Below are 23,093 nucleotides of genomic sequence, written 5' to 3'. Positions count from 1 at the left end.
CTTTAGGTGTGCTGTGTATCAGAAGGCAACAATAACCATGTTAAGGACTACAGCTCAATTAGCTGCCTTTTACTGGGCGCAGTCACTGGCACATTAGCTTCCCTATGAAACAGCTCAGAGCCAGCCTGAAGGAGATCGAGGAATAAGTACTTGGAAGGAGCAACTCCATCACTTCAGCAGCACCAGTAACACTGGGGCAATTATTTAAGGCTATTGTTGCAATTGTGTTTCTTTGCAGCGGATGAAGCCAAACATATCTAACGTTATAAATAAAATGTACTTGTAAAAAAAAAGCCAACTTTGTCTACAGTGCTGTAAACTGTGAGGTAAACAGGGTCCTGCTCCACAGAGCTGACTATCTAAAGAGTTCCCGCAGGCTGCACAAAGCGTGCCACCAAGGCACACAGCCTTCTGTCTCAGGAATGGCTTCCTCTCACACAGCAGCTAAACTTATAAAAGCGCCGCGTATAATGGCTGCAATGAGCCGGGGGCCCTTGTGCTGCCGGGGGGCCCTTGTGCTGCCGGGGGCCCAGAGCACATGCTCCCCTGTGTGTGAGGCAGTTGGCCGGCAGGCTGGGGGCAGAGCCTGGGCTGCGGAAGGCGGAGGGTTAAGCGTGAGGAATGCGGGAGAGAGGAATGTGCATGCAGATGAGACGGATGCTAATCTCATGCTAATGAGTCTCAGGCTGGGAACAGGCCGAGGTTATTGGCTTCTCCGGATCCTAAGCCAGACGGCTCCTTGCGATCTCCTGCCCCGGAGCCCAGCAGCCCAGAGCCACACGCTTCATGCAGCGGGAGAGCCAGCCCGACATGCTCGGGGAATCCCTGCCTACGGTGCGAGCCCTTAGATAAAGCCGGGGGCTTGCCTGCTTTCATCCCCTCCACACAGACATCGCTAGCTCCCTTCCCAGCCCCGTTCTGTACTTATGGAGGAGCTGGTAGAGGCTGATCATGCCTAGGAAAGGGAATGGGCAGCTGCCTTTACCGGATGGCTGGGAAGAAGCGAGGGATTACGACGGGAAAGTCTTTTATATCGATCACAACAGCAGACAGACCAGTTGGATTGACCCAAGGGACAGGTATGTACATAAGTTCCCCCCTCAAATCAATTTGGAACACCCCCTCGGAAGGAACAGTCCTACTTTCCCTCCTCCCTGCGGAGTTAGGGTTTATATTGTGCAGCTTCCTACTGAGGGTGTAATGGTGCAGCCCCCACACTTACTGATACAAAGTTGTGATACAGTGAATATTATATATCTGGCAGCTGAGCGAGTTGTAAGCTTGTGTTGTATCTGTGCTGGAAGGGGGAGGCTGTTTGGGAGAAAGACAGGCAGGGCAGGGGGAGGAGAGCTGTTAGGGAAGGGGGAGGCCAATAAGTGGCAGTCACTTTGGGTAATGAGGGTGGGGGGAGGAGCCAGCTCAGGAATGTTGGGCTCTGCAAGGAGGATAAAAAAAAAAAGAGTAAAAATGTGGTGAAGCAAGAGAGAGGCTTAACCCTGAGGGGGGTGGGGCATGGGACTTTTTTGCAAGACTAAAGAGGCAACTAACTTTTTCCCACACTCTCCTCCATTATCACCATTATTATTTATAAAGTAGTAGTTCCATTACATAGTGTACAAACACCGGTTGCTTCCTAATAGTGAATGTACTGGAACAGCAATTTTATATTGGATATTGAGCTACAAATCCCTGGGCCACAGGCTAGTAATCAGTAACAGCCCAGTGTATTAATCCTGAAATAGTTAACTTGTATCGGCCCTGTCTGCAAGAACTCACAGTACATTCCAGTGATCTTTAATCTGATTTAAGGTTGGGGAATGTCCGACCCGTACGCATGAAAGTTAACTTTTTCTTTTTACTTTACCTCCTAAATCCTGTTCTGATTCTGTGCAAAGTGCATGTGGGCATGAAGTGGTTAAGAGCGGTGTTTCATTATCCTGGGGGACAGGGACGTACAATGGCTTACAGTTATAAAGTTCCTCATCTTGGAAACCAGGGCATTTGTAAAAGAAGCCTTTGGTTGTGGTATGCGAGGCACTGGCAGCTAAATAATGGCTCCCTCCTTTAGTGGCTGCTCATTGGCCCTCTGCAGTTTGGTTCTCTCAATGCCTGGAATGTGTTTTGTCACTGCATGGGTACAAATACCAGTGGTGCAGGAATTTGCAGCTTTGCTTGTGTATCAGAGTGAGTACAAGTACCACAAGATTGCATTGCTTGCAGGGGGCTTGCATACTTTAGTTTTGAAAGCCCTGTTTTCTGGTAATGTTGTGTCTTGGACTCCACGTGCTTTGCACAGTTACCGATGAAGTTAGGGCCACTAAACTTGGGGTTGGAGTTAATCCAACTTGCAGTCCTCCAGCTATTACTGTACTATAACTCTCACCAACTCCCAGTGCCAGCCTTTAGCAGTTTGGTAGTTATAGTTTCACAACAACTGGAGGGCTGCAGGGTGCACAGTCCTGATAGATACACTGAACATAGCTAACAAATTCAAAACAGTGTTATATGTTCTTTGTACTTAAAGTTTGCCCCCCTGGCTTACTGACAAGTCCATTAAAAGTTTAAACATTAAAGCAATGGTGTAAATGGTTGATGTGTAATTGTAATGGTGCATTAGGAGATTAGACACCCACAATAAATCTTCACTACTGCAGGTGACTAGTCTCCCCGAAATGCCTACCCACTCGAGGCTTAGTTTTTATGAAGTCACCTGGTTTCCTCGCAAGGCAACTTTGGCGACTTGTGTATGTTTTCAGCGGTTCACTTATTGCTGGTGGGAAAGCTTTTCAGGAAGTTAGTCACCCATGGTAGTGAAGATTTGTCCTGGGCCACTAATCTCCAGGTGTACCAATAATCCTAACTCATTGACTCCTGACCAGTGGCTCATGAGCAGCATGTTGCTCCCCAATCCCTTGGATGTTGCTCCCAGTGGCCTCAAAGCAGGTGCTTATTTCTGAATTCCTGGCTTGGGGCCAAGGTTTAGTTACATAAAAACTATGTGTACTGCCAAACAGAGCCTCCTGTAGGCTGCCAGTCCACATAGGGGCTACCAATTAACCAATCACAGCCCATATTTGGCATACCATAAACTTTTTTTAATGCTTGTGTTTCTCCCCAGCCCTTTTTACAATTGAATGTGTTCATGAGTATAAAAAGTTGGGGATCCCTGCCCTAAGTGGACTGGTGGACTTTAGCACCTCTTTTTGTTGATTGGTAATTGAAAGATATAAAACATATTTTTCTTTTCTCAATTTTCAAAAACAGTCATTTCATTTTAAAATATATGTTGAGTAGTCCTCAAAATGTGGCACTAACCAATGTAGAGGGACCAATGCAATGGAAAGGAGGTCCAACCACAAGGTCAATAAGGGTGCAGTTTTAGGTGTTAGGTGTGAATGCTTATTTACAGTTTTGGATAACCCTGCCGATAACTACAGCAGGGTGACCATCACTGCTCTGCTTTCCTATATGTATAATATGTAAAACCCCAGTTAATACATGACCAGGGATGTTTTGAATGGTGTAGTTGTCTGTAATTGGGTTGTTTATCAGGTAGGAAATATGACAGAAAATACAGGATGACGTACCACAACAATGATGTTTTACATCATTAAATGCCCTTGTGGATGTCTTGCGTTATAATATTGTTAAAGGGGATGCCACCTATTTTTTTGGTATAATAAAAAGGTTTGGTGGCAGGTAGTATTATATCACCTTCAGGTCAGTTTCAGTTCTTCTTCAGTAAAAAGGATTTTTATTGCCAAAAGCAGGTCATACATGGGCTGATATAAGCTGCCTACTTGACTGTTGGGGGGCTTTCAAACAGCATGGCCAAATGAAAATCCCACGTTTAAATATCCCAATAAGTAAGGACCTTGTGGATGCGGCCCTCATATGATGCATCTCTTCCTGCACCTGGTCCCCAATGGCCTAATTGTCCCGAGATCCTAAGCGAGTAGATTTGAAGTTTGACCAGCTTAAGAAGTGCAAACTGATTTGATCATTTTGTTTAGTTTCAAGTTTGTTGTCTAATATTTGGTAAGGTCTCCCTTTAACTCACATTAATGTCAAACAGAAGTGAAAACATTGATGACTTTTTAAATTACGTAGGACAGCAAATAATTATTCATTCAACATCTCATCCTGATTTTCTACAGTGTTTTGCACTATTCATACAAAGTGTCAATGTCGTTGATGTACTAACTCTGGGAAAATCAATTTTGCTGCCGTATGATAGATCAGGTTGCAACAGTTTACATAGCTAATAATGCACTCACCTAAAATACTGTATAAAAAACTTTCCATGGCTATAATGGTATAAGACTGTAGTAAAGGGTTGTGGAACTCTATCTGTTACAAATCCTAATGATGTAAACACGATAAATTACTTGTTAACATACACAAGTTCAGTGAATTGCGCCAAGTGTTTTTTTTTTTTTGTATAATATACAATAATGCACAAATTATTACTATTGACATCACTAAGCATTTCTTTAATAAGGATGTAATGTACAGTATATTCTTGGCTCTTGTGTATTATGATATAATGACTATTATTGTGTAATTCATGATGTTTTAGTACCTCTCTGTTTTTCAGTGTCCCGCTGTAAGTCTCACATAACAGAAATATATGGGTTAAAGAGTTCAATACTTCGAAGAATCTGTTATCTGATGCTGCAGTTTCCTGTGCACTCCTCACTTCCCGATCAGGAAATCTGCAGTATAGTGTATAAAGATGGGATAGAATGTGTTAGGTCTTTCTTTTAGTGTTGGCATGTCGCCTCACCTGAGTTCATTCTACATCCTTTTGAGATTGGACACTAGAGTTTGAGTCCAGCAGCACTTATCATAGAGCAGCATGTAGAAAGCTCGCCCCTCACTAGGGCAGAGCCATTGTATATCAAGTGTAGCATGCTGAAATATTTACGGATGTGGACCCTTCTGCCGTTCCATGCTTTGTGTATTTGTGCTGCAATATTTCTTCTTGTTTCAGTATCAATGCAGTACCCCAAGATTCTCAAACAGTGGCACATGTACCTTTGTGGAGTAGCCACAACATATCTAGGTTACTTCATTACCTCTACTGCAGTTAAACTGTTCTTTATTATAATTTTTACATGTTCGTTGAGGATTTTGTGTGGTTGAGTAGAATAAGCGGCTGAAATATATCACATGCTGTCTCTCCCAATTCATATATCATGATATCCCCAACAATAGCAGTACTGGGGAGCTCAATTCTCTGTTAACTTACCCAAATGGGTATCAGGTGCAATTACTGAAAGAACCTCTCCTTGCATGGGGGTCAATATCCAACAGCAAAGAAATCCAGTAGCACACTGAAGTTGCAAGCTGTGAAAAAAGTGTTTTATTTGCCCAAGTACATACAAAAAACAAGAGCAACGTTTCGGGCCCCTCCGCTTGAGAAAGGGTCCGGAGCGACCCGAAATGTTGCTCTTGTTTTTTGTATGTACTTGGGCAAACAAAACACTTTTTTCGCAGCTTGCAACTTCAGTGTGCTACTGGATTTTTTTGCTGTATGATATCCCCAACAGGCATATATCCATTTTATTCTGGTTACTTTAGTTCACTTTAGTAAATTACTTAAATACTCAATTCTTTTGGGTTAACAATCCAAAAAAAGTTAATATTTTTTTTTTATTTAATTTGAAACTAACAGCAAGATTTTCTAAAGTAGATTCCTGGATGAGATGTACCAAATAGCAATTGGGATAGCCACAGCTCCTCCCTTATCATAGAGCTAGCCATATGTTCAAAGATCTGTTTTTCTGGCAAGATCTGGAGGGACCAAGTCAGCAGCTTTTATTGGTCTGTGTATGGCTAGCTTAATACAGGAATATGATCTCTTCAGCAGTTGGGTATCTTCTATTCTGCTGGAGCATGCTGGGGGATGTAGTTTATCAGTAGCAGACAAAGGGGTGCAGGTTGTTACCGCAATCACCTCTCTGCGAATGCCACTTATGCCCTGCCAGTAAGGTCCTCCAGCACAGTTTATGGATGACTGCCGAATGTACATGCTCATGTGCCCCACCCCCCAGCTCTGTTGTCTGCCCCCTTATTATATTACAGAGTGAGAAGCTCTCTCAGTAATTGGTTACATGTTTATCATTTATTTATCACATTGTCAAAGGAAGGATAATTTAAGGAGCATGGGCCATATTAGAAACTTATTAGAAACCATATTAGAAACTTTTCTTTTATTAAACATGTTCAAAATAACAGTCTTTACTCAAAAATATATTATATGTGTGTGTGTGTATAAAGTAAAATATACTTGCGTATAAGCTGTTGGATTGTGACTGCAAATGGATTCTGGGAGCTGTAGTTCATAGGAGAAGGTTGCATGCTTCAGTTGCAGTATGAGAAGGACAACAGGCAGAAAGCACTGCATTCTTGATTAAGCCATTGAAACAAAAAAACAGATTTTACGTAATTAATACAATTGGCAAAAAGCATGTTTAGCACAAGTGTTGTCCATTGAACATATGTTGAAAATGATATCGGTCACTGCACAAACAGGGTGGATTTCAGTCCAATAATGCACCCATTTGCCTTGTGTGCTCAGTAACGGGGGGCTGTCATTCACTAACAGTAATATTTCTTCAGCATAAAGCCTCTGTCCCTGTAGAAAGTAAGTGTGTATTTATCAATGGGTGAAAGTTAGATTTTTGTGGACAGTCCCACATTGCAGGTCTGAAAAGGTACTGGGATTGGTGGAAATGTGGGAGTTTGGGTAGATCAGGGGTGTGCAGGCATAACTGGCTGTAGCCAGGGGCGTCATCTTATTTGTCTTATATTGTTTGGTAGAAAGTACTAAATAATATCTGTGGTGGAAAAAAGAAAAGGCTTTTGGGAATGGCTCTAAAGCTAAGGACCCACGGAGCTGTTTAGTGGCCCACAATAGATCTCTGCTGTCCCGGGCAACCAACCGCTCCGAAATGCTTTCCACCAGCAACAATAGGGGTCGCCAGCGGAAAGATCATCACTAATTGTTGCCTGTGGAAAGGCATTTTGGAGCGTTTAGTCACCCACGATAGCAGAAATCTATTGTGGGTCTTTAGCCTAAGGGACTAGGCCTACAGAATGTCTTTTGGTACTCTGGCCAGTCTGACCCTGGAAATGTGACCACACCATATGGAATGTTGACAATCATTTATTATTCATACACTCCTTTAGATGGTTTAGAACTCTTTGTAAGTAGTAAGTGCTAAAAAGAGTACAGAAAACCCTTATGGGTAAAGCCTCTAGTTTTAAGTTAAATTAAATCTATAATAAACTCTGAACGGAGTCGAGAAACCCCTAGCCCTCGGAATAAAACCTCTAGCGACAACTTCTGCTAGTATGTGCTTGGCTCTGGAGCACTGCTAACCTCATACTTGTCCTACTGTCTGCTTTAAGATTGCTAAGCCATTGCCTGCTTTCTCAACAGTTGGACTCAAAAAAAAAAAAGACCAAAACAACATTTTGCACCTGTTTAAATATTTAGTTATTTCAGGAATTTGGCACTGATTGCTGTGTAAAAAGTGACCATGTTTTGATTTTATTTTATGTTCATTTCACTTTTTTTTTTTTTTTTGGAGTGATTAGTTTGTGCAATTATTATGCTGACTTTATTTCATTTAAAGAAAACTTGTGTTTTTGCACTTGAATGACATTGGGTGAAAAAACATTTTGAGTTAAAATAACTCTTTCTGCCCTGTAAGTTGTAGCCGGGTGGGGGGCATAGGGTATTTTGGTGTTTTATCCCAGTCTACTAAGTGGCCAGATAAATTGTTTTGCTTATTTACTTCATGACCTGAACTAAGGGATTTGCCGAATTCTATTGGATAAAAAGGTATTTTCCCATTCTTCTTCCACCTGTGGAAGAGGCCACAAATAACAATTCCAAATGGCATCTATTTCTTAAAATGTTTTCCTTCACCGCGACTGCAGACTGATAGCACCCACACTATTTATGAAGGAACCAATAGCTGAGAAATGCATCCCCTAGTTCTGTGTTGGCCTACAGCGGCTTTCTACTCCCAGTGTGGGTGGTCATGCTGAGCAAGTATCCCAGATTAGGAACCCAGTGCCGGCCACCACTGTCCAAGGCTGAGAGGTTTGCCTTCGAGCTGATGCTACTGGGAAAGTAATTTGTATGCCATAGGTGCACTTTTAATTGTCTCCTAATTTTCTCTAGTGTGTTTATATGATATATTTGGATTGCAGACTGCACAGGGAGAGAGATTTATGTACCTAAATTATGTGTTAATCTCTGCAGAACATTTTGATAGATCCATACCTGGTATGGCCTGGGAATGCCATGGTCATCTTCCCTGCAAATGTAAATTAAGTGTAATGATAACATTCTTGCCATTAGGGCCTCATGAATGTAGAGTTTTAGAAAGATCTGCAGCATAAATAATTTCTAAATTTGTGCTTTTGGGTTATTTTAATATGGACACATATACAAACATAATTCCTTATGATCTTTGGAGCAAAAGTGAACTTAGTGTGGGCAGAGAGTTGCTGTGTTCTTAGAAACATGACCCAAGTGCACAGCATTCCAGCACAAAGGTTGTCATCTTCCATTAAAAGCAATGCACTAGCGCACCGTCAGCAGAATGCTCATTATCTGTATGTTACAAGTGGCCCTAAACCTTTATATTGTGCAGTGGTTGGAAAACCTCCAGTACACTTGTTTTTTACTGATTAATAGAAAAGTGACACTTTCACCCATGTTCATTTTCTTGGCCTTCCACTTTGTTATCTCAGTTATCTCAGATAACAGTTAAAAACACATTCCTCTGTTGTTGTTTTTTTATAAGCTTTTCAAGGTATAGAAACTCCCCGAGTCCTGAAAAATGTCTCTTTATCAGTGTGACTAAACACTTGTTAACAACACAAGCCCAATAAAAAGGTTTGGCATGGAAACATGTTAATCCTTTTCTTTCTAGGTAAAACATTTTAAAAAAAATGTTAAAGGCACGTTTACCTTCTTATTAAGGGCAATGACACAGTGCTATTTATTGCCCACTTTGTGTTGCTACAAAAAGCCAGAAAATACCTACAAAGGCATCTTTGAGCCATTGCGCAATTCAAGTGTTTTTGCAGAAACAATTCTCAATATTATCTATAGCAGGGTTTTTGCTATTTTCTTGTGGCCGCGGCAAATAGGCTACAAGATGCCAGCAATTGTGTCATTGCTAATAGCGCCCGCTCTCCGGTTGGAGGAAACAATACTATTTGGGTCAGAGAATGCTCCTAGCAAGCGCTGTGTTATGTGCACCAGGAGTTCCTGGTGTGAACTGCCACCTCAGGACTTTAAGCATAGGAATAATGAATTGTGTCCCAGTCGTTATACACATGGATGTAAAGTCACATGTATATAATGAACAATTCAGGAGACTCACTGATTCCGAGCTTTTGTCTGACCAAGCATGGCTGTCCGCATGTTCCCTCCCGGGTGTAAATTACATAGTGCTCCCTGTGAGTACCAGAGTACTGAGTAATTACAGCAGTGATCCCAAACCAGTGACTCGGGGGCAATATGTTGCTCGCCAACCCTTTGGATGTTCCTCTCAGTGCCCCAAAACCAGGTAGTTATTTTTAATTTGAATAGTGTGCATAGAGGCTACTTAATAGCCAATCTTAGCCCTTATTTGGTTCCTCCATGAACTTTTATAATGCTTGTAAAAGCAAAGTCTTTTTACATTTGACTGTGTCTTACCAGTAAGAAAAGTTGGGGACCCTGAATTATAGTATACTTTTAATTTGACAGCTGCTCTTTAGAAAACTAGAAAATTATTTTTTGATTGATTTATATCATATATATATTTTTTAATTTAAGCTTTATTATCATCTTACTGGCTTTTCTAGCAGAAACTCAACAGGCCAACTCTCATGTGCTTGTACTTATACTTTATTTCTTGCTCTTTCCCAATATGTAACTGAACTTTGAAAGCACACATGGCGCTATTCATTGATGGCTGGCTCTATTATATTATAGGAAAGTCACCACTTTCTCTATGGGGCAGATTTATCAAAATGTGTGATTAGAGCTCACCACAGAAATTCACCCACTTTCTATTGATTCCAATGGGATTTTTATAAGTATATTTATCAATGGGTGAAAGTAAACCATCTAATAAATACGCTTTTAAAAATTCAATCGGAATGTATAAAAAGCGGGTGACTTTTTCTGCGGTGGGCTCTAATCTTCCACTTTGATAAATCTTCCCCTTACTATCAATTTATATTCTTGGAGCAACAATATGAGTAAATATGGAAATTATAATATTGCTAAGCTTAATATAGTTGTTTATTATTCAGAGCTGTATGTAGCAGTGCTATTTAAGCAGTAAACCAACTCTTAGAATGGGCAATGAAGCAAATTTGTTTATAAAGACTCCAGGCTCTATATTTGTGTATACTAATTCACAGACCTATGGCTGGGTTATTATGCATTATAAGCATTTATTAATTCATACTGTGACATCAAGCCTATATTCAATATCATGCCTAATGATCATGTAATCATGTGTAATCTATGTATAAGCACATGTCCCAGTAGGCACTGTTAACCAGATGCACTAGGTTTATTCATAATAGAGGAGAACTTGTGCTTGAGTCAAAGGTACAGGTTTGCTGAGCAGCGATTCTTCTTTAAAAGAGTATAAAGGAATTGGTGACCCCTTCCATGAGCAGTATGACGTGGGCCAGTGATGAGCAGAATGCTTACTTTGCAGCTACATCTGTATAGTACATACATTGTAATATATTTATATTACAGAGGGGGTTGAGAGACATATGGGATTGTCTGCAGGTGAATTTTTGGAATCTTTAGAAGAATTGCTTTGAGAGGAAAAGTTTGATACCATTCTTTTACATGCTTTTATGCCCTATAAAATGGACTTGGTAGTACTAGTTAATATTCAGTGCTTTGAGGAGGAACGAGCAACATGTATGCCTTCCCACCAGTGATTCACTTAATTGCCGGTGAGAAGGCATTTCAGGGAGATTAGTCGTCTGTGGTAGCTGAGATTTAACTGCTGGCGACTAATCTCCCTGTGGGCCATTGCCCTTAAAGTATTTTTTCGGTACAGATAATTGACAGAGTGGAAAGCTTGTTGATTTGAAGGGATGCTGTGATTACATTTACCTAAAAACAATGTTAAATATTGTGTAGAGTAGTGTGATTTTGCAAACAAATTTGTCATTTTTTTTTTCTATATGGGGGAATCTATTTTTTGGTACTCTCCTGCTTACTTCTATTTCCTTTCCGGCAAACAGAGTCCTTTCTTGCTTTATGGCAAGGATTTTAAATATACTCCCAGGACAAATTGCCCTTTATCTGTATTGCTCATAAACATTTACTTGACTGCTGCTTGCAGTGCCTGTGGCTGGCTTAACAGTGAGAGTGAAAGAGATAAAGAGACTTAATTGAGCCAGTGTAAACATATACATTGTACTTATAATCTGTATGAATACATGAAATCTGAACCTTTTAATGTAACACAAAAAATAATAGAGCACTTTTAAAGCTTATGTTAAAATGACACTCTTATAAAAGGGGTAGTTATCCAGTGACAGTATCCTTTTAATGTTTTGCATTATCGTTTAAAAGAAAGTTACAGTAAGAAATCAGCAAAGAAACAGGAAATAGAGGACTAAGGAGAGAAGGGATAGAGGGAAAAAAGTATGGAGAGAACTACAAAGATTAGAAAATGTTTAGTTCCTCTCTTTGTAGTTTGGACCAGTGGGTGCACATACCTGTGGTTGTTTTGAATTATCTATTCTTCGTACCTGGGGCATTTACTTGAATTTTTTAATTTATATAAAGTGCTCCTCAGGGTTCCATTAAAGGAGAACTATATCCCCAGAATTAATACGTTTACCAACAGAGAATTTATATCAGCTCTAACTTTAACAGGAAGTAAAGTAAGTGTGGGAGTTATATGTATATTTACTTGGTTTGTTTGTGTATGATCCCAGGGTCGGCCCTTAAAGTCCCCATCGCCAAGCGAGCGGATCTTATAGTGTATGGGCACCTTACGTACTTAAAATGGCAGTGTGCTATTTAGGATTACCCAGTGGCGCATACTTCTAAAAAATATATTCTAGTATCGCTTATGCAGTATGTTTTTATAGATATGTTTTGAACAGTCACTCAGAGAAGTCACCTTTATAATAGCCCATTGCAATGTATAAAAATGGGGGTACATATTAGTTATCCTTCCTTTTAAGCCGACTAAATGACATCAAGTATGAAAGCAGGCTGATTTGTAACTTTTGTATAAACGTATCGGTAAAATTAGCTGCTGCAAATGGCAAATACCAAAACCATGTAGGCGTCTCATTGTATTGACTACCTTGCATACTTGACATTAGACAATTAGAGCTGCTAGCCTATTGGGGTAAGTCTCTACAAACTTGACTAACCTGGGTGTGTTTTTTTCATTTTCTGTCTCTGTCAGATTGTCTTGGGTCTGAACTTCTCTTCACAGATTTAATTCTTACTGAATTAAAGTCAGGTCTTGATTGATCCCTGTTCCAGTATAGCTTTGGCCTTGTGCTCTGAATTATTGACCGTAAATACTGATTATTCACTTAATATTAAAATATTTAGTATATTGAGTAAAGCAGCATTTTTTGTGAAACATTCCTGTATTTTCTATACTCTCCCTACCCCATGGTTTTTCTGCGGAGTGGTAGCTGGCAATAACACTTTAAGCAGTAGGCAGGGATGTGACATGTGCAGGAGCTGAAGTGTCTTATATCTTATATTTTCAGCACTTTAAACTAGACACTTCTTTGCTGATTTGGTCACTGCTGCCTACTGACTCATTTGTGTCTATGATTGATGTTTAGCTGTCACTCCCCTCATATAGAGGAAAAAACTAAGTAAAAGTAAACATAATATGGAGTATGTATTAACAAATTAATATGACCAAATAGAGCACTTTCTCAACACACCAGCTCTAGACCAGGCATCAACATCTCATTTGTTCTGCAGAGATTTAGTAACCTGGCCATTATTTTATCAGCCTGGCCATTATTAATCATGCTCCATGCCAATGTTATTAATAGGGAAATAAGAATAAAATATAGTAAGTTTGGTATTTTTTTCCAGCAAAGGTGGCAACACTATCAGTAGGTCAGAGAGGATTTAAACCCCAGCAGTCCATAGTATGATTACATCTATTTAGCATCATGTAAAAGTATCTTTTGCCTTCAAATTGTAGGACTAAATTTGGTCTTACTAAGTTGTATGAAAGTCGAAGACTGAGGCCTTGGGGTTGTAAGAGAGGGGCTTTCAGCCATATACCCTATGCAACATGCAGACTCACAAGCTGTCCCTCAGCATCAGCGGGACGAGCACCCCTTAATCTGATGGTTCTTACATTGTACTGCCCATGCAGTCAGAGTTTGCCAATGTGATGGTGCTTATCCATTTTTAAGGGGGTGGTTCACTGGTTTGTTCCTTGATGATTGGGGACTCTGCATTGTGCCTTCAGTCGAACACAGGAGATTGTTGACTGCCATAAGCAATGCCACTATTGTGGGTAGCCCTGAACTTCCGTTTTCTTTGTTGGTTTGTATTCTCCTCCATTAGATAAAGCAGTGCTGTCCAACTGTTCGTAGTGTCATATAGAGGGGCGTACATGGAGGTTTCATTATGTTAAAAGTATTACTTTATCCAAAAAGGTCAATGGAGCTCTTAAGAAATGAGGTGCATATGAATATTCTCAGGGGGCCATATCTGACCCATGGCCTCCAGTTGAACAGCTCTGCCTTAGAGGACTCTGTTTTCCTAAAGAAAAAAAGCTAAAAAAAAAAAAAAATCATTCTATTTAAGGGGCAGTTCCCCATTAAAGGAACAGTAACACCAAAAAATGAAAGTGTATAAAAGTAACTAAAATATAATGTGCTGCTGCCCTGCACTGGTAAAAGTTGTGTGTTTATTTCAGAAAGTCTACTATAATTTATATAAATAAGCTGCTATGTAGCCATGGAGGCAGCCATTGAAAGGAGAAAAGGCACAGGCACATAGCAGATAACAGATAAAACACTATTGTATTCTACAGAACTTATCTGTTATCTGCTATGTAACCTGTGCCTTTTCTCCTTTTTTCCAGCTTGAATGGCTGCCCCCGTGGCTACACAGCAGCTTATTATATAAATTTATAGTAGTGTTACTGTAGCAAACACACCAGTTTTACCAGAGCAGGGCAACAGTGCATTATAGTTTTATTACTTTAAAGCTCTTTCATTTTTTGGAGTTACTGTTCCTTTAAATGACCTGTCTTATGAATCAGAAAATGACTGTTCTTTTCAAACTCTGGAACCTGCCAACAGCTTAACTGTAGTTCTTTAAACTTTTAGAAAGTTTAATCATTTCAATTAAGAAAACAAAACAGCTGCCTCCCTAATTATTTTGTTCAAAGAAGCTGTGCAAGACTGTAATTCAGCAGAACAAAGTGGATGGTCATAGCACTGTGAAATTGGGTTAATTGAGTTCCTTTTTCTTTGCATATTTTCCCTGTATGTGGAACACAATGCTAGTGCAAAATATGAATTAATAAGTACGAATAAAATCCGCTATAGTAAATTAATTTCCATTCTGTTATTGTACGTGTTAAGTGTTAATGGGCAACATGTGCCCCTCCAGATGTTGTTGTACTTAGCACTCCCTGACCTTCAGCCTTGCTTGGGGCAAATTCTGTCCTTGTCACTGAATAACCCCCAGATTCCACAAGCTGAAAGGAATGTTAATGCTTTAAAATTACTTGTTATTATTTGGCCTTCAAAGATATTTAAGTTAAACTTTTACGAAATGTAGCAGAACAAAGCATATGGAAAATAGTTTCAGTTGGTCGTGGAAAACAAGTTTTTCTACGATGTTTATTCTGCACTGTTGGGTTTTATATATTATAATTGTTTGAAAAAGGAACATATTGGTGAGTATTTTATTGAACAACACAGTCCGCCGTTTTTTTGATTGGCTCCTATAAGGGCAATGGCCTACAGCACCATTCAAGCCTTTTTGTCACCTGAATATTTTTCAGCTCAGAAGGAGGGCAACAAAACACTTGAAATCTCCCCTTATTAATTTCAGTGACATTAATGCATGGGTCAGGAGTTTGCTGCTCAAAAATGCTGACTACTGCAATTTGGAGTGTCTCTTGTATTTTGTTCCTGACCACTTAGCTGGAAATTACTCATGAGTCAGAACACCAGGCCCGGACTGGGATTCAAGATAGGCCCTGGCATTTTAAGTACACGGAAGCCCTAACAGCCCCCCACCAGCCCACTAATTAGTAACTGTCTATGGCCTCTTACAGCAGTCCCTCTGGCATTTGCAAGATTCGAACCATGTGACATTGCCCTAACCCAGTGATCCCCAACCAGTGGTTCATGAGCAACATGTTGCTCCCCAACCCCTTGGATGCTAGGCTTCCAGTCCACATAGGAGCTATCAAATAGCCAATCACAGCCCTTATTTGGCACCCTCATGAATATTTTTCATGCATGTGTTGCTCCCCAACTAATTTTACATTAGTGTGGCTTACGGGTAAAAAAAGGTTGGGGTTCCCTGCCCTAATCTATTACAGTGAATATGCTTGGTTTACTTATTTTCTGGATTAGAAAGGTTCTGGTCTAAAATTGACTGGGGATCAAAGGCACATAACAGTGATCACAAATGCCAGGTATGAACCGGCAGAGTGGCTTGAAAGCAGATTATGGAATGGACAGGACCCAACCTTTTTGTATTTGGTGGTATATTTGTAATTAGTATCCTATACCTGTAATAATAATAATTATACCTCTGTTGGTAACATTGAGAGTAAAAACATAAAACTTTCCAGCTTAAAACTTTAATTTAGAGGTGAAAATGATTATAATAAATATGGTGTAGGCTGTTTTATGTCGCTGTAAATAAGGGTTTGAAGCATAAGAATGTAATCTGTAAACTGTAATTTTCCAAAAAATGTCTCCCACAACAAAAGCCACCTCCTTTGTGCATGGCATTCTGAATAAGTTATTAATTCATTCTGTATCAGGCTTTCTTGCTTTGCCTTGCCATTGCTGTGCATCCTAATGGCTGCAGGTTATGCCTCCTCAGTGCTACACTACTTACAGTGCTGTGATGGTTATTACTTGTGAATTTTTTCCCTCGGAGTTCTAGCATGTTTTTCACTTGACTGGAAATAAATGGCATGTTTTTTCTTCCTCTAGTAACCTTGTGAACTTGTTATGAGCTTGAACGCCAGTGTTCATGTAGTCCCTGGACTCATTAGCAGGATGCTGTCAGATGAGAATTGGTGTCTTTACCCTTGAGGTAGCACCAGGACTTAAAATACGTTGGCCTTTTCATAGCAGAACTTTTTTTTTTTTTTCTCAAGATTTCAATTACATTTATTCATTGAAGCATAAAGAAAAGCAAAATTCTTGAAGTCACATTTTCCTTCTTTGAAAGGAAACTATTTGGTAAATCTGATTACTGAAAGGCTGTTTGGTTACAGTCTTGAAATGCAAGAGGAGAATGCGTGATTATTACCTGGCTTCCTACTTCATAATATACCAAGCAATTTCTGTTCAAACAGCCCCCATAAGAACCTGAGCCAGCAGAGTAACCTAAACCATGCACCCTAATGCCCAACAAATCCTGAGGAAGAAAGCAGATGCCTGAGCCGGAGGTTTATATTGCAGTAATACCTTATTATTGCTGCTGCTTCATTGGCTTTTGCATTCACAGCCTCCTCTGGAGTTGTTTTTTTACTAAAACTACACTCAGGAGTTTTCTTACTGCTGCGTGTTCTTGTTTTTGTGAAGGGACATTCTACCATTTTTATATATTATTAATTGTTTATATAGCACCAACATATTCCCCAGTACTTTACAGAAATTATACAAAGCATTGCCTTCCCCAGTGGAGCTTACAATCTAAGGTCCCTATTACATATATATATATGGGCAAGTTTTATTAGAAGCAAAAATGTCATGTCTGACCCTGGAGCCTTTCAGCTGTCCAACACCATTGTTTAGGCTGGCAGATTCTGTAGTGCATGCCCATGTCCAAGTTGTAGAACAATACATAGATGCCAAAGGGAGTGAATATGGGTACTGCAAAATCTGTTATCTAATGACAAGCACTGAAAAGGTTAAACATGTCTGCATAGACTGGTGACATATACTCAAAACATTCTAGCCTGATATCAAGCCTTACAGCACTGTACACCATCTGCTTAAGGAAGTTAATTTACTAACTGTAAATTCCTTTTTAACCTTTAGTGTCTGTTAATGATTGTTTTTTTTGTTTTCATGTATGTTTAATGTATACACACACTTTTTTTGTACAACTCTGTAGAATATGTTGGAATTTCATTATCATCATCATTTAATTTTTTATATAGCACCAGCAAATTACACTGCGCTTTACAATACATTTAAACAAACAGGGATCAACAAAAAAGGGTATACAGAGTAACAATAGGAGGACCTTGCTCACAAGATCTTACAATCTGCAGGGTTTAGGGGTACATTGAAACAAAAGGAATGTGGTGGCCGAGATATACAGAGTATTAGTAATTTGAATTATAAATGCATAATAATAATAGGTGCTAATTTGCATCAGGGATGTTATCCATAGCAACCAATGAGAATTATGCTATGTGTTTCTAAAGTAGTGTATCATGTGGGGAGTGGAGAAGAAAGGGTTGAATTTGACACATAGGGGCCCATTCATTAAAGCATGATTGACCACGAATGAGAAAAACTCATATTTTTTCAAATTGTTAGAACTTTTCGTATGGACCACGATAATATCGTGAAGATAGTACAACTTTTTCGTGGTTTTCGTTAAACTCCACGAAAAAGACGTATTTTTCACAAAGACTACGACCATTTCAGAATTCATTCAAGCTTTGGTATCGTGACTTTCTTTTGGCCAGGTTGGAGCTGCAGGGTGCCATTGAGTCCTATGGAAGAAAGGTTTCCGTGCCGTTTACATTCCGATACAAACATTTTTGCACATCAGAAATTATTGTGGTAATTGGGGAAAATTTGTGCTTTAATGATTGGGCCCCATAGGGTTGAAAGGATGGATGATAAAATGGCATATACTGCTTTCACAGGGCCCACTTGCACCCAGTTTTCAGCTAATTTCGTAATAGTAACTCATGTCCATCCTAGCCTTTGGCAAAACTCAAAGAGAGCTTTGGGTTTTGTCTGACAATCAATAGTTCAGCGGCAGTTTAATTTCTTAGTGTGTGCTTTCTATGAAAAATATATGTGTGATGCTTCTTTGGTGTATACATTACTTGCTCAGTTAGATGCCTTCTGGTAGTGTATTGATTAATGATTTGTTTTCACAGTATGAATCCCATTTAAGGGCTAAGATCTATAATGGTGTGAATAAGTAGGGTAAATACAATTCTACCACTTTAAAGGGGATGTAAACGCAAAAGTAAACATGGGCCCAATAAAAGAAAATATAATTCAAAGCAACTTTTCAATCTACATTAATTACACATTTTTTTTCTTTATTAGGAAATTGCTATTAAAAGCAATATCGGTCTGCCCATTCCTATTCTCTGCGAGGCTGCTTCTGACTATTGGACCAATGTGGCAGCTCTCCTCCAGCATAGACTCCAGTTCCCACAATGCCTTGCATGGTTTTTTTACAGGCACAAGTACTGTTATTTTAGTCCCCTTTAACAGCTCTCATGATTTTTTTTCCCATTTTGTATATAATTAACATTGCTATTGATAGTAAACATGTTTACTACTGCATAGTATTTATTTTATTTACAAGCATATGCTGTCACAGGGGAACAGCACATCAGAACTTTTCTTTCACCTCCTTACCAGCCTTTCGTGCATTTGTATACACTCTGAAAGTGAATGAAAATGAAGCCAGTGTGTTATGTTACAGCTCAGTGATCTCCCCCTCTTCCTTTCCACTCTTATTTATATATGGCATCACCAATATCCCATTCTTCTTTATTATGTGAGTAGGACAGCCAGTCGAGTGCAGGGCAACACAAATTAATTTGAGGTGCTGCAAGGCCTTTTGCAATATAGCTAGCACCGGTGCCTGGATAGAAGATCTTTCTACAATAAGAAAAAGTGCAGACAATAGCAATGAACCCTAAGAAGATTGTTCCTGAAGGCTCATGATGTCTTCTTCTAGTGCCAAGTATTGTTGTCTAGGAAGGCTGATTGTTGATGCCCTGACCTGGCTGTTGGCTGGCACTAGATTTTTGCAGTTCACCAGCAAGTTTTGTGGCGTACAGTCTCTTATGTGTATGGCACTATATCAGAACGTTGTGGGTAATTATGGAGACCATCTCAAGTTTTCTTTTGTCAGATGATACCATAATTGTTTTAACTTTTCCATTGCTTGTCCATCTATGGTGTAATTTTGGCATTTTCTTCTTGTACGCTAATAACTATGTTACTGTTCTTGAATTAGTTTTTTTGCTTTTTTGGAGCGCATTGAAGGTTGTTCACATGGCCATTTATACCTGGCATTCAGCAGCTGCTAATGGAAAATGCCTAGATGGGACATACACTCTATGGCCAAAAGTATGCAGACATCTGCCTGTCCAACATGTCATTGAAAAAACCAAGGGTATTAATATGAAGTTGGTCTTAAAACAACATTTACCTTCTACTCTCATAGGAGGGCTTTCCACTAGATGTTTGAACATTGTTGGTGGAATTTGCTTACTTCATACATAAGAGGTTGGGAAGTTAGGACTGCCTACATAGGCAATCTAATTCATGCCACAGGCACTCCATTGGGTTATTCAGTGCAACAAATGAGCAAATTGCCCATTGTTACGTATTCTATAAGCATAGATTCAGCAGCAATACAGTCTGCGGCAGGTGTGCCCATGAGGAATTCTTCTCTTTCAGTCAGTCCTGCAGCACCGACATATAAGTAGCAAATATCTGTTATTCTAGTGCAGTGCTCTGTGCTACACAGAACAGGCTAAAAGCAATATTCATTAGAGTTACATGTGGATAATATTTGTGGCAATGATCTGGTACAGTTCCTATTTATAAGTAGCAGCATTCAGTTCTGCCTTTCCAAAGCATCATCTCAGCACTGTCTCACTTCTCATAATTTATGCAAAGCCTTTCTAAAGGGACTGTATTTTAGAATCCTACAGTGGGGCACTGAATAGAAAGCCAATGCAGGGACCCATGAAGTAGGAATTATTTATTTGTTATTGCTTTCATGACCTGGGCCTGAACTTTCCAGTGTTTGTCGAGCAGGTTGGTTGCGCATAACATTCCTGGAGTTTTTCATGCATTCTATGGCTATTTTATTAACACTTTCCTGGCTACGGACTTGGGGTGTCCTTTAATTCCAATACTAGTATCAATAGGATAATGTCAGTTATAACAATTGTAGTAGTTTGTTTTTTTGCATCGGATGATTCCAATTTAAAGGCCATAGAGTTGTAAGCTAGGAGCAGGGAATCGGAAACTCTACATATATTTATGTTGTATATTTTTGTGGTATTCTTTGCATTATTTTATATATGACTCCATTGTTGTCAACTGGTTTTTCCAGGCCACTGATTTTCATTTTTTTTTTATGATCCTTGGGTATTTTAATCACAAGAGCCCATATGTTCATTTGTACTTTGTATTGCAGCACAGCTGCGCTGGGATGTTGCAGTTTGCACATATTTGAATTACATGCATTTTCCTCTTATTTTGGGGTTCCCAGTCTTTCGCAATTCCTGGGGTCTCACATGCTCCAATTCAGCCCTGGAGGGTAGTGGCAGCTAAAAGTTGGAAATCCTTCATGTGATGTGCTTTTAGTAACATTTGCCCTGAGTCCCAGGGGACCCCTGAGGTGCTGGGGGCCTAGAGCACTTGCCCCTTCTGTTCTACCCCCAAACCTTTTCTGACACCTTTTTTTCTTACCTAAAATGTATTTATTTACGCCAGTCAGGAGAACTGACCTTTATGGGCTAAACTACATGGGAAATGGTGATCAGATTTTGTGGATCAGATTTTTAAATCTTTTCATGCAACAGCACAAGATTTTTTAACATCCTACGAAATCTAATCTCCTAGCTATAATATAAATCGGATCAGATAAAGTCGGATGGCGCCTTTTGTTTCTGCATCTATATCCAATTCCTTCAGACACCATCAGATTTTATCTTGTCAGATGCAGCATTCCCTTTCATCAAGCATGTTGTGTGGGGTGGAGAGTTTTTATGTAGTTTACGCATCAGATTTTTCTCTCTGTTCCATTATTTTTTAACCCATGCAAATACATCCGACTTGTAGGATGTAGGATCCAACAACATCCAACAAAATCTTCCACGTAGTTTAGCTCTTACAGAACACTCCCATCAGGATTCAAAGGGTGTATTTGTAATCAAAACCAATGTGTACTACACTAGTGTTTTATTTGATTATTTTTGGCTGGAATCAGTTTGTTTATTGCTACTCTTCTATCTCCTTGTTAGACTGGCAGCAGTGCTGTCATGGCAGTAACTGAGATTCCGGCTATCTCCACACCTAAACATGTGGAGTTTCTATGTGAAGTGTGTCATGATTGAATCCCTAAATGAAACTATAATAGAAGACTTGGGATTGAACATAACCTTGGCTATTTCTTGCATGTGCGATTCTGGGTTTTTTAAGGTCCAACTCTGTCACGGTGCTGTCAGTCTGTGCACTTGCTGTCTGACAGCCACGAGGAGGTTTAAACATGTCTCCGCTGCACCTGACGGATAAACAAAGCACTTTCACTCCTGTTTAAAATTTGCTGTTGCTGAATCAACATTTAAGTCTGCCTATGTCTGCTACCATTCTGAATAGCACTGCTCTGCACATTGTGACACTAAAGTGTAAATTCAGCAACACCTGTCAGTGAGGCTAACAAGCATCCGTCTCCTGTGCTGTCATGCCCTCGCCATCCAGATTGGCAGATACTTTCCGCATAGCAAGAAAGGGATATCTGCAATTTATTTCTACTTGATTTATTTTAACCCTTATGCGTCTTTTAAAATAGAATTTTGAAGACAAGTTCACTTTGGTAGAATGATGAAGATAAGTGATAAATTAATGTGATAATGGTGGAAATGAGAAGCATGTAGTTAATATAGGAATCAGATAGTGAATCAGATAGTTCCATGTATAGAAAATCAGTGCAATGCAATTTCTTGTAAGCCTGTGGGATTCATAAACACCCCTGTCAGTGGGATACTGGGAGTTTGTGTGGGAAGGCTACAGGTTGCAATGAGAATACAGTAAGAGTCTCCCAAAAGTCAAAACAGTAGCCATACCTCCCAACATTTATAAAAAGGAAAGAGGGACAAAAAGAAATGCGGTGCGCAGTGCGGCAAATTCTTTTTGACAATGCCCATTTTTGCAACCAGACCCCCTGATTACTTCTCCCATTTGACTAAATTTGGCAGGTTATTTATAGTTTGAACACATTTCTGTGGGTTTTAGGGTCTTATTTTATGTGTTATTACAGTTTTGTTAAAAAGCTGAAATTGCCCTTTAGGCTGATGCTACACGTGGCGTTTTTCCGCTGCATATTTTCTAATTCTCTCGGCGGCTGAAAAACGCCCGATATCATCATCCATAGAAACAGCTTGAAAAGACTCGAAGCAAACCACACAATGCGGAAATACGCTAGAAAACGCCTTAGCGCGGATTTTTCAAGCGTAGGCTGAAATACGCCAGTATTTGCAAAGCAAGCTATTCCTATGTATACGCAAAGGCATCTGGCAGACCTAGCGGAAATACGCGGCGTTTTTTTGCTATTTCGCACTATTAGCACCATGGAAACGGGATTTGCTTACGTCACCAGTACTAGGCTGAAAAACGCCATGCGTGGCTTGTGCGGCATTTTTAGGCCGAGAAAAAACGCAGTGGAAAAACGCCACGTGTGGCATCAGCCTAAAGCTGCAAGTCTCAGTTCCCCCAAGAGACCTGTTTAGCTTATTAGTTACAATTGTATCTCCGTGCAGGGGGGGCTTGTTAACGTTCTGGGCTTTCTGCCAAAAGCCCACTTGTTTAATTAAATGGGAGAAACAATGTTTCCAAGTGCA

At 39.7% G+C, this 23,093-nt stretch overlaps 1 protein-coding gene across 1 annotated transcript in view; it reads left to right on the top strand.

Moving 5' to 3' along the window:
• The first annotated feature begins 769 nt into the window (after positions 1-769).
• The window catches only part of wwc2 (WW and C2 domain containing 2), a 96,425-nt gene continuing 74,101 nt past the window's right edge, over positions 770-23,093 (top strand). Inside the window, 1 exon segment of the mRNA NM_001004872.1 lies at positions 770-1,079. Within this exon segment, the coding sequence (NP_001004872.1) occupies positions 952-1,079 (128 nt within the window). The 5' untranslated portion in view covers positions 770-951.

This window comes from Xenopus tropicalis, chromosome 1 (genome assembly GCF_000004195.4).
Source record: "Xenopus tropicalis strain Nigerian chromosome 1, UCB_Xtro_10.0, whole genome shotgun sequence".
Classification (NCBI taxonomy): domain Eukaryota; kingdom Metazoa; phylum Chordata; class Amphibia; order Anura; family Pipidae; genus Xenopus; species Xenopus tropicalis.
This window is presented reverse-complemented; position numbering and strand designations above follow the sequence as displayed.